Source organism: Phocoena sinus, chromosome 4, assembly GCF_008692025.1.
Source record: "Phocoena sinus isolate mPhoSin1 chromosome 4, mPhoSin1.pri, whole genome shotgun sequence".
NCBI classification, from domain to species: domain Eukaryota; kingdom Metazoa; phylum Chordata; class Mammalia; order Artiodactyla; family Phocoenidae; genus Phocoena; species Phocoena sinus.
Window position 1 is genome coordinate 127,913,248 of NC_045766.1, and position 12,818 is coordinate 127,926,065.

General features: G+C 45.1%; 1 protein-coding gene across 1 annotated transcript in view; it reads right to left on the bottom strand.

Annotated features, from left to right (window-relative positions):
• Positions 1-12,081, bottom strand: part of ADAMTS5 (ADAM metallopeptidase with thrombospondin type 1 motif 5) — a 50,175-nt gene extending 38,094 nt beyond the window's left edge. The window contains exons 1-2 of the mRNA XM_032631004.1: positions 11,965-12,081; positions 9,820-11,645 (exon numbers count right to left, since the gene is read on the bottom strand). Of these exons, the coding sequence (XP_032486895.1) occupies positions 9,820-10,926 (1,107 nt within the window). The 5' untranslated portion in view covers positions 10,927-11,645; positions 11,965-12,081. The remainder of the gene's footprint in view (positions 1-9,819; positions 11,646-11,964) is intronic.
• Positions 12,082-12,818: the final 737 nt, after the last annotated feature.

The window sequence follows — 12,818 nt, forward strand, 5'->3', positions numbered from 1 at the left end:
CAGGACCAAGAGAAAAGATGGTTATCCTATACAGATTTTTGCCTTACTGAACATTGTCACATACCTTTAATATGCTGTATGCTAGCAAGACCTCAACAGACTGCAGGAAGCCAGCACGAGATATTACTACTACATAACTAATGCCGCCTAGTCAATGTCAACATACTCTGCTAACTTTTCTCTGCATAAAAAGCTGCATAAAAGTCCAGTTAAGGTGAATAATATTTAAAAGGTATACCCTACGATCTCCCTAGTACATTTTCAGGTCCTTATTGTGTTCTGTATATTATGAGATCCCAGCTGTGACGAATTGCACTGTGGCCGCCATATTATTATAGCTGCAGACAGTAGAAATCTCAGCCAAGTAGCCTTGGTGAATCCAGTCACCAAACCAACAATAGCCTCCCAATGTCTCCTGGGTATCCTCATATGTCATCCATGGGATCTCAAATTACAGCTGTTGAGAACAAATTAGTAGTTTTTAAAATTGAAATTGGAACACACTTTTGCATAACAATCAGTCTTTGAGATAATTATATAGTACAATACATGTTTTAATCCATTTTTCCCCCAGTCATTTTAGTAGCTTTAAGACCAAGGCCCAGGTCATGGTTTAAGTGAACTACTGGACACTGTGGGTTATTTCTGCACATGCATATTTTTTTAAACCGTGTTTTATGTTTATCTTCACAATTTGGGGTTCAAATAACAAAACCGAAGAATTGTTTCCCCTTCTTACTCCTTACTTCATTAATAAGCTCGGATGAACAGCCACAGCTAATGGAAATGGCCCTCTTGTTCTGAATAGAGTTTAATGTGGATTCTTAATCTCTCTCTGTTTACTGCTAATCAATTGCTCATTAGAGCCCATCAAACCTCCTTGTCATCCTTGAATTGCATTAAATGCATTTGGCCCTTTGCCATGGAAATTTGTACATGTGACAAAATAATGAACAGAAGCAGTTATTTTTTTAATCACACTGATTAAACCCTTGACTGCATAGCCACAGACTATATTTCTGTAACTGTAATTATGTAAACTGGCAACCTTTCCACTTCACTCATGCAATTTCAAACCGTGGCAGCTCAGTTATGGTTTCTTCCTCAAGTTATACAACGAATGCCTGTATTTCTTTGGGAGGCAATGTTCACTCAATTGCATTAAAACTCAACTTGTGCATCAAATTATTAAGAATACAGCACATCACATTCATGTCTATTTTCTGATGGTGATTTATAACAACATTTACAGGTGCAAACCTTATTTGAAATTTATAGAAAAAAAATTTTTTTAATTCAGAGAAAGAGTAAAGACACCATTGGGGCAATAGCATTTATCTATCTGTCTGTCTGTCTCTCCGTCTGTCAACCCATCCATCTATCTTCCAAATCTGGAAGCAGGGGATACTAAAGAAATGTAAATCACATACAGTAGCCACATAAGAGGCAAACAAAATAAAAGTGCTCTCAAGAATTCTTCTGCTTAGTAAGTGTAAATCTGAAGAGAAGTTATATCTGCTATGTTAAAGATGGTTCTTTTTATGCAGGATTGATATCTTATCATGATATTGATATCGTGTAGACAACAATGCAATGGAAGATTTAATAAAATGTAAGGGTTGCAAGAGCATGCAGAGATTTAACTGGTGCTCACAATACATCAGACCTATTCTTGTGGATGGAGTGGGGTCGGGGAGGGAGCCAGCAAAGTCTGCTACCTTGAGAAGCAGGTGCCCAGAAGCTAATACAACTTGGAAAATCCCAGTGGTCGCTACTGGGTGGGGAAAATGAACTAAGCCGATGTGAGTGTGCAAAGTGGAAGGCATAACAGGAGACGCAGGATTTCTAGTCTTGATGTGAGATTGGTCTCTCAGGTAGCATAAATGCGCTGAGGGAAGGAAGGAAACGTGAAGGCTGATAAGAGCAGATATCATCACAGCTGTGGTAACGGCAGCCAAAATGAAGGCAGGGTACCTTGTATGGGGGAATCTGGAGTTAAATAGCAGCATCTTCTATTTCTGCAGATATTACCCCCTGGTAAGGACAAGCTCAGAGCTCAAGGGAAGGGCAGAGAAGAGGGTTTAACTAGTCTCAGGTATCTACCTATCTGTCTACCAGATTCCTAGTGAAGAGGGATTTAGGGCTACCTAAACAGCAGCCCCCAATAGCAGAGATCTTGATTTGGACCTCAGCAGAAACTACATTAATAGGGTCTGTTAGGCCAACCATGACAATGACCCATGTTCTGCAGTCTCTGTCCATGCTTCTGGATACAACTAGGTAACACAAAAAAACATGGAGCTCTGCTGGATTAGGGACCAAGGGATCCAGGTACACTTATTCCTAAAACAATTATTGTGTGTCCACAACCTGCCAGACACTGTGTGAAGTGCTGACAGTGTGGTGAATAAATACAATAAGATCTGACCCTGACCCTTAAGAAACGTCATGATCTAGTGAGCAAAACAAGACATGTCAAGAAGGAAGCAGATTGAACAGGTTGCTGAGGGAGTTCAGAAGAGGAATTGCCAAGCTCTCCTTGGGGGAATCAATAAAGGTGTTTCAAAGGAGCTCACTGGATCTTGAGGGATGAAAAAGAGTCTGACAGTGTTAGAGGAAGGGTATTCAAAAAAGGAAAGACTCGTGAATATATCAGGGGTGGGAAAAGGCAGGGTCTGTTTTGGAAATGACAACACGTTTCTTGTGGCTGGAGTACAGGATAGACCTGGTGGAGGATGAACAGGGGAAGCTGGAAAGGTAGCCTGGGCCCGGAGTTCCAAGATAGGGAACTTATCCTGGTAAATATGAGATAAGAAGAAGAGAAAGGAAAGATGGAGCACATTGGAGATTGAGGGGAATAGATGCTCAGAAGAGTCGTCGTTCTGGAGAATGGAGATGGAAGCTGATTAGAGATAGTGATGCTTTAAATTCAACTCTATTAATTAGATTCATTGCGTGAATTATTTATATGCTTTGAGACTACTTTCCTTCATCAATAGCATTAGGAACTTGGACCAGGTGGTTTATGGGTTTGTCCCAGCTACACACATGTTGAGATTAAGGGAAAACACTTCAATTAATAGATGGAGAAATTAAAGCTCTGGGGTCATTAGTGTCCAAAATCAGAAGCTTGAGACTGGTGGAGCTGCAATTCAAACCTATATCTAAACACTCCAATTCCTGAACTTACTTCACCAAGGTGCAGTTAAATCATCACCTGTGTTTCCCCCGACATTACTCTTATCTTTCACATTCATAATCTCTACTTGGTCAAGCAAATTCCTTGGTTGTAACAAATAACACAGTCTTTCTCTCTGTGGTATATCTGGTGAAACTCAATAATCTAGAGGCACAGAAAAACACAAAATGCACTGAGAAAGGAATTCCAGAAAGCAAGAAACTGGAAGTGATGGATAAGAAACCTGGTGACATCATTAACTTGCCTGTCTCTCACCTGCCGCATCAGATCAGTCACTGTAAGTCACTGACTCCATCTACCAAATGCCTCACGTAGATGTCCTCTCTTTCTTGTTCCTTCCATTGTTCCCTCCTGCCTGGACTATCACCTAAGGCTTCTAAATGGTCCTTTCGTCTCCTGTGACTTCCCTACCTATATGCTGCAGTCAATTACATTTTAGAACCCAGATCTTATAGGATTCCTCCATTCCTGCAAAACTTAAAAGGCATGCCAACCTCAGCCTGGCATTTAAAACCTTGCACAATGCAACCCAGGCTTCCTTGCCAGCTTTAACTGCACCTTTATGATCCATTTTGTCCACTATTTCCTGCATATCTCCCCAACTTTTTTTGCCCAAACTTTAGCCCCAATATTCCTCCTGCTAGAAGGGATTAATTTACTCAAATCCACTTCTTTTTAACACTTATTGACTCGACCCCTGCCTCTCTATTTCTAATGCCACTGCTTTAGTTTAGACCATCTTGAGTCTCTCCTTGAAAATTACCAAAATAGTCTGTAAAGGCTCCCGCAGGCTCTAGCCCAACTACTTAGGCCAGAAGGCTCATTCAAGAACACCCCTCTGATCACTGCCTCTTACCTTCTGATGCTTTTTCTGTAGACTCCCACTGAATTTAATTTACAATTTAAACTCTTTATGCTACCGACTGAATCGTGTTCCCTGCCACTGTCTAAATTCATGTATTGAAGCCTTAATACCCAACGTGACTATATTTGGAGATTGGGTCTATCAGGAGGTAATTAAGGTAAAATTAAATCATAAGGATGGGGCCCTGATCTAATAGGATCAGTGTCCTTTTAAGAAGAGATGCCAGAAAACTCTCTCTTACCCCTGTCCCCTCAAACACACCATGTAAGCACAAAGTGAGAAGGTAACAGTCTACAAGCCAGGAAGAGAGTTCTCACCAGAAAGCAAATAGGCTGAAACCTAGATCTTGAACTTCCCAGCCTCCAGAATTGAGAAAGTAAGTTTCTGTTGTCTACGGAGTTTTGCGATGGTAGCCCAAGAATACTAATACACATGGAATAGAAGTTCTTCTATAAGCTGGTTGTTATCATCTTCTCTAGACTAATCTATCGCCTTTCCGCTCTCATACCATCTGTCCTATTATACCTAAACCCTTATATTTCCCAGAATTACCATGCTGCCTCTGGGCCACTGCACTATTAGTTTGGTGTGTCTGCAATGCTTATTTCCTCCTTATAGATCTGGTTAATTCTCCTCTTTCTTCCAAATTGAACTCAAATGGGTTAGGCTACCTTCTAATGTACTTCCATGACATTTAATGACCACATTTATTACAAAAGTCATCACACTGTATAACAATTATTCATTTCCTTGTCTGTTTCCTAGAATAGGTTCTTCGGAAAGGGGCTACTTTTCAAATCTCTTCATCCCTCTTTGCCTATTAGAAACATATTGAATGTTTGAATAAATTTGCTGTAATATTTTTATTTTAGAGACCACTAGACAGGACGAACTTCCCTCTCAGCCACCTGTCAGCTGTTACTCTAAGTTTATCTCTGTTTCTCTTTGTATGAATGTCCTTATCTGTCAACTTATGATAATGTCACTATGGTTGTAGACTGTTGAAAGGATTAATTATAAAATGGTTTATGACTATGGATAGCATCTTATGAAATGCTCAATAAAAGGTGGTTGAATCCAAATCAAATCTGTCCATCCTTCGAGGACCAATTCAATTCTACATTTACAATGAAGCCTGTATAAAGATACAGAGGCAGAATTGATTCTTCCTTCCTTTTTCCTTTCTAAGCCTTTGTTTATAGCTTAGTTACAGCATTTATTAGAGTTTTCCTAACATTAGCTGATTTATGCATATATCTGCTTCCTCTCCCCTTGTGATAAGCTGGGCTGGGCAGGGATCAGGTATTTTCCATCTCGCTGCTTTCAGCTCCCTAAATGAGTGTCTCACACTTAGGAGATGCCCAGAGGCAGGTGCTGAAAGTGAGGAAGACAATATGTCCTGTGTGCTGTGGTTTACTGTCTCTCGTATAATAGACTTCAGATTTTACGTAATATTCTTCACAATTAATTTAGATATAATTTACTTACAACATTGTATTAGTTTCAGGTGTAAAACATAATGATTCAATATATGTATATATCGCAACCTGATCACCACAGTAAGTCTAGTTAACATCCATCACACACATAGTTTTTTTTCTGGTGATGCAAACTTTTAAGACCTACTCTCAGCAATTTTCAATTCACAATTTTTTATTATTATTATTATTTTTTTTTTTTTTGTGGTACACGGGCCTCTCACTGCTGTGGCCTCTCCCGTTGCGGAGCACAGGCTCCAGACGTGCAGGCCCAGCGGCCATGGCTCACGGGCTCAGCCTCTCCGCGGCATATGGGATCTTCCCGGACCGGGGCACGATCCTGTGTCCCGTGCATCGGCAGGTGGATCCTCAACCACTGTGCCACCAGGGAAGCCCCACTATTTATTTTTAAAATGCCAACTTGAGCTGCTGAATCTGCTCCCAGTCTTCCCATTTCTTAGACATTTAGCCTTCTATTGGTTAGAATTGACCTATCAGCTATGATTCCTTGATAAGGGCTTGCTTTTGAATTTAAATGGGATTTGAACTCAAATATGTGATTGAAATAGTCGATCCAGTCTACAAGCAAATAAGAAAAAGCAGCACATCCGTTTCCTTCTTCCAAGCTTCCAGTCTTCCTCTAGGGACCCCTATTGTCATAACCTTGCAAGGAGCCAGCTGTTAATTCTGGGTGGAGTCCCCACCACAGCATTATAAGGCAGAATGCAGATTAGGAGTTTGGGATTGACATGTACACACTGCTATATTTAAAATACATAACCAGTAGGGGCCTACTGTATAGCACAGGGAACTCTGTTCAGTACTCTGTAATGGCCTAAATGGGAAAAGAATTTGAAAAACAATAGATACATGTATACGTATAACTGAATCACTTTGCTATACACCTGAAACTAACACAACATTGTTAATCAACTATACTCCAATATAAAATTAAAAAAAAAAGGCAGAATATAGAAGTGAGGTGTTAGCTGACACACAATTGCCTGTTAACTGGCACACTGATGATTAATGAAAATGAATGAACCTTTTCTATTATATAGTCTCGTAGCTGGTTCAGTTTCAATCCAATGCTTTCAAGCCATGAAAAAGTAAAGCTTTCATTAAGCTTTGTTGTGCAGGGGTGAGGGAATGTTAAACAGATGAGGTCGGGCATGTTCAGGGTGGTATGGTCATAGACAGGGAACGTTAAACAATTTCCCACTTTTTTTCTCAAGCAGGTAGGTGTTTTGTTTCTAAAGGAGAGTGCATCATCTCCAAAATGGATTTAGGAGTGTGCCTTTAAGGAAACTATCTTAAAAGAAAAGAGGAAGCCAGGAACCAGAAAAGGATTCTGGAAAGCAAACATAAATCCTGGGGAGATCAGATTTCTACTGTTTGATGGTAGAAGTGATATGAATTCCAGCGTAAGTGCCACTCTGGAATGAAAAAGGCTCCTCTTGCAAAAAAGTGACTGGTGCTATATTTCCCTAATTAGGACAGCGCCTTGTGCTGGGGTACAGTCCTGATAGTGAAGCCTGTTAGTTTGATAAATGAATTACTAGCAGTATTCTGCTGATTCCTAGACATAACGCTCAAGGTGCCCTCGGCTAGTCAACATGGGTGGAAAACATATCCTCACACATTTGCTTCATGCCTGAAAAGCAAGCAATTTAGGAGAAGACATCTGGATACAGAATTTGAACAGTGCTCAGAGCCCATCAAAACATGGATTTCATGGCTTGGCGTCTGGCTGCTAAGCAACGTACCTCTTACATTCAAAACAGAGATGTAAAAGTAGATCCTGGTGCCAACTCTGGGTATTTCTCATTGAAAAAAAAATAGCCATGAAAGTTTTTCTTTAGGTCCCAGATATCTGATTTCCATGAAACTGAAGATCTCAGATCATTTCTCCTCTAGCTCTCTTGGTTTCCACATTCTGAAGTATTATATTTTAAAGTACTCTCAAATGAATGCTACATGAGTCTTGTAATATTTTCCTCAGCCCCCTAATTAATTGTGCTTTTAAAATTAGGTGCATACATTCATAATAATATGCTCTTCAAATATTTGGTTCTCATCAAGTTAGATGTATATACCAGAGGGCCAACCACAAACTAAATGAGATTTACTTTACTAAAAGTATGCTTCTGCTTGGCAAGGAGGCCAGGGAGGGCCCATGTAAAATATTTTCCATGTGTAGACTAGTTTGAAAAATGAATGTTCTTATAATACTTATTAAAATTAAGATAGATGTTAACTTATTTTCCCCTTGCTTTATCTATTTAAAGGAACTGATATATTTCAAAGCTTGGAAAATAGGAATCGTTAACTACCCAAACAAAAAACAAATGCAGAAAAAGCAACAGACAGATCATTTTGAATCACTGACTAGTTTTCCTTTTTTTTCTAAGAAGCAATTAGGAAAATTATGGGGCAGGAAATAGGGAGTATTGGAGTCTTCTATTAATGTTTATGGAATGTGCATTTTTATTCCAAAATGAAAGTGAACCATGAAAATGTTCAAAGTGAACACTTTGCCGTAGTAGGCCTACAAAAGTATTTTTTCTTCAGTCTTTAGAGAACTTCCTTCCATAAACTCTCTGAAGCCTCCTTCTTGGCAGCCCCTAGTGATGTAGCAAAGCAAGAAATCCAGACATGGAAAGTTGTGAACCAAAAAAAGAAAGAAAGAAAAAAAAAAGACTTGGAAACCAAATAAAAAAGGGATAGTTTTACAGGAGAACTTCACTTCATATGGAAGGCTACACAAATGAATGTTCTTCCGTTTTAAAGATTAATGTTGTGCAGAAAAATCAAAGGATGGTTTCCAGGAGATCACTTCATGAAGAGAAAGGTTTTCCATTGTGCAAAGCACTGTGCATTGCCCACTTCTCCCTAAACTGCTGCCCTCCAGCATCTTTATTTACACGTGGTTTACATCTGTGTCCACCCTGTGAACCACAAGTGTTTCTCCACTCCAAATTTATCAACACTTTTCCTTCATACCAGAGGTGCCGTAGTAAAAATAGGAGAATTAGGTGGTGGAGCTATGTGATTCTGAAACCTCCTGCAAGCCATCATTGAATTTCCTGTCCTAGTTCTGGTTGCTCCCTTTGCACCATGATTTTGCATAATATTTCAAAGCTTCTAATCCTTCTCTCTATCCTGGATGGATCTCAAACACTTAAAGAATGAGCTTTCAAAGTCCATTCTTACCAGGCATGTGAAAGCATGACTCAAAACCGCCAATCAGAGTACAGCTGTGAAAACTGAGGCTCAAAGCTCTGAGCAAAACAAGCTCAAAACCAGTCCAGACTCTGTATCTGAATGTCACACTTTTGTGGCGGTCTACATAGATATTGTGTTCCTCCCAGAACCTCTGGGCCTATAAAGATCAGTATTTTTTCCCTTCCTGTAACCCCCTTCCTTAAAAGAGGGAAATCCTGGGAAAACATTGCTTCATGTCTTGACTCTTTGCCCAGATCTTTCCACACTGGGGCTTCAGAAACATTCATCCAAAACCCAAACATGCAAGCTGGATGTGACCCTTGACTGGCAGCTGTGGAGGACGGAGCAGTTCTTGCCATGCATTGGAGGACTAGGCAAAGGAGTTGCTAAGGAACCTCACAAGATTGGGTTTCTATATCCTCCTGGCCATCCCCAATCCCTTCCATCCAAGGAAGTAAGATTCCACCAAGCTGGGTATGTAAGAACTCTATTAGGAAGCCAGACTGGAAAACAAGTCCTTCCTTTGGAAAGCCTTCTCTTGACTTATGTCTTGAAAGGGGTTCAAGTAAGAAGGTATGGACGTTTACAAAGGAAGATGGTGGGTAAAAGTGACTACAGTGAATGAATCATCAGCCCTTGCCATTAGGTTAGACAAAGTTATATCTTTGGGTTCATTGGAAAGTAGATGATCCCTGATTCCTAAGACAAACTTGCTTTCCCCCTTTTCTCATTTAACGACGCACATTCCCCCAAGCATTCTAGCTCCATTTTACCATATTTACGCATCTATGACTGCGTATCTCAGACTGGAGACATCCTGCCTGTTGGACTGATTGTGTGAGCAGGTCTTGGTCATTTAAGGCTTGAATTGCTCCGGCTCTATCCCGAATACGGGAGCAGATCTGGAGGCTGGCTGGGTTTCCTGCAAGAAGCAGGGAAGCAAACCCATGGGGGCAGGCAGTTTGTGGGAGAAACAAGGCTGTCAACAAGGCTGTCCTGTTGACCTACCTCCGTACTCCGGGGCTTGAACCACTCCCCCAGGCGGAACCTACCTCCCGAGTAAACAGGATGGCCGCGTCGTAGTGTTCCTCATGGTCAGCCCCCAGCTGGTTGTGCTGGTGCTGCCATTTGCAAAAGTTCTTGAGTGTGGCGGCCGCGTTTTTGCTCACTTCCAGGCTCTTGTCTTTGTCACCCAGCACCACCACCTTCACCACGACCAGGCGGATGTGGTTCTCGATGCTGGCGTGACTGTACAGCTTGTTGGCGATGGAGGCCAGGGTCAGGAGGTAATGCTGCAGGCCCTGGCCATACATCCGCGCCATGGACGCGTCGGCCACCAGGAGCAGCTCCACCTGGCGGGCCCGGGAGACGGAGCGGCGGCGCCGCCGCCGCCACCACGTCTGTGGTCTCTGACTCCCATCGGACGAGGGAGTTGACTGGTCCGGGAGCTGCGGGGCCAGCGCCCAGCGTCGGTCCGGGCTGCTGTGCGCCGGGGGGCGCTCACGGGGCCCTGGCGGGGACGTGGGGGTCTCGCAGCTGGTGCGAGGCGGCAGGGCCTCAAAGCTAAAGCCCTCGCGGGTGTAGACGTGCAGGATCCGCGCGGACCCGTCCCCGTACACGCGCCCGGCCTCCGCCTCCGCCCAGGGCGCGCGCAGCAGCGGCTTCAGGGTGTAGCGCGCGTGCTTGACCGCGAAGAAGCCGTCGAGACCACCGCAGAGGTCAAAGACAGCCAGAGAGCGGGGGCTGCCGTCCACCGTGCCCCGGTAGAAGCAGTGGCCCCGGTGGCGCCGGGTCGCGTTCGGCCCGCCTCCTGCGGGCACAAAGCCAGCGGCGCCCACCGAACCATCCCGCTCTAGGTCCAGGAGGAACCTCCGGCCGCCCGCGTAGATCAGGTAGCCCACCTTGCCGCCGCCCGAGTAGAGCTGGTCGATGTTCTGCACAAGCCCGCGGCTCGTGCGCTGCGGCGCCAGGGAGTGAGGGTGGCCGGGAGGCTCGGCCGGCTCCTGCGCCTCCTCCCCCTGCCGCCGGCTGGGCTGCGCGGCCGCCGCAGCAGCCCGAGGCTGCCCGGCTTTATCCTGGGCAGGTGCCGCGGCGGGGCCGGCCGCGACCGGAGGCAGGCGGAGCGCGCACAGCAGCAGGGACGCCCACCCAAGCAGCATAGTGCGCTGCCCGCGGGGAGGGGCTGCGCGACGGGGACTTTATGGGTGTTTGTTATTCGCTCTGGAAGTTACCGGGGCGGGAGGTGGGGACACACAGACACTTGCTTGCAAGGTTGAGTCAAGTGTCGGAGGGAGGGGGACCCGGCAGCAGCGCCAGCCTGTCCCGGCCGCGATGCCAGCGTGCGAACTTTTCTTTGTTGGTTTGGAAAATGTTTGGATTCGTGCTCCCGAAAGAGGATAAAAAAAAGAATAAAAGAAAAAAATAAAGAAAAGAAAAAGAAGCCGGGTTGTGGAGAAAAGGGGAAAAACCCCAATCCAACCCCAGCCAGGATTGGAGCACCGAGAAAAGTAAGGAAGGTGCCGCGCACCAGGCGGGCAACTGATGCGTGCTGCCTCCAGCCCCCTTGCTGCTCGGGACCCGCCGGCAGCAGGGGTTCCAAGCTCCGGAGCCCGCTTCCTTTCTTATTTTGTGGGTTTCCTTGACTCTACTGGAACCGGGAGGAAGGGAAGAAAGAGAAGAAAAAAAGCCATAAAAATTAAAACAGAAATGCAAGGGGCGGCCTGCGGCGAGCCAGCGAAGCTGCGCGTCGGTGTCCCTTCTGATGCAGTGTCTTCCTGCCCGCCGTCATCCCCAGTCGGCCGCTGCGAGCGCGGAGAGCAGCGCGAGCGCTGTGAAGATGCGAGGAGGTGGAACAATGAATTTATAGCGGCATGCCATCCTGCAATGGCAATTTCAACAATTCGTCACTGCAAGCTGCCTCTTAAAGGGAGAGCTTCCCCCACCACTCCCACCCTTCCTGGTCCGCGCCTAATCAGATGGGGGAGGGCGGGCCTGGGGGGTGATCGAGGAAAGGGCAACAGCGGAGGAGGAAGGGACCCGGTGAGGTGGAAGGAGGGTGGGGGAGGGAGCAAGGGCGAGGGGGAGAAAAGTATTTGAGTAAGAAAAACAGAAGATTTCTTTGGCCTCATTTAAAGCCACAGCGGCTGGGGTTTGTCTGATATTTCACAACCAATCGGGGTTGGCTAACCTCGGCTTACCTCATCTCCTGACGGGGTGTTTTGGTATGTTTTTAAAGTTACTGAGACGTTTCAAGTCTCTCTCTGCCCCCTTTTCTCCTGCTTTTCTTTCCCTCGGTAGGAAGTTCCTGCAGCACGTTTTTGCCCTGTGCACGCCGGTGCGCTCTGGCCTCGTAGACCTTGCAACCGCATCCATCAGCCAAGGGCTTTCAGCTTCCCGTGCGCCCCCTCGCCCCGCTCTGCCGGTACCGGTTTCCTCCCTCCGCATCCCTCGGACTCTTCGCTCTCGTTCTCGGTTGCACACTAGGTTCGGTCTTCGGGTGACTAACTTTTCCCAGCCACCAGCAGAGTGGCCGCGCAGGCGGAGAGCCGCGGGCGCTTCCTGGCGCGTCTCTGCGCCCCGAGGGCTGCGTGTCCCCGGGACAGGGCCGCGGGAGGCCTGGGAACTCCGCGCCTTTGTGTGCGAGCCGCGGGCTCCCCCCTTCCTCAAGCGCGCCTTTCATCCTCGCCCACGATCTGTCACTTAATCCCGGATGACTGGAACTTCCTTTGCTTTGCTTTAAGAAGGCAAGGGCGGGAGGGGGGGAGAGTTAACTCTTGAAGGGAATTGCGCTCATTTTTTTTTTCTCCCCATAAGATTAGGGAAAAAAAAAAAAAAAAAAAAAAGTGCCCACACTTTTCTCTTATTCCTTCGTCAAAAATGATATTTAAACGATAAATACCCATATATGTATTTATTTCTCCTAAAACAACCACCACCACCCTTGGCCCTGACCTACTATCATTCTCAGAAATTCCTTTTAGGTGAAAAAGAAGACTTTTGTGGGGAGGAAGGGCGCAGGTTGGTGTTTATTAGTATCTGAGTGGTATTGTTA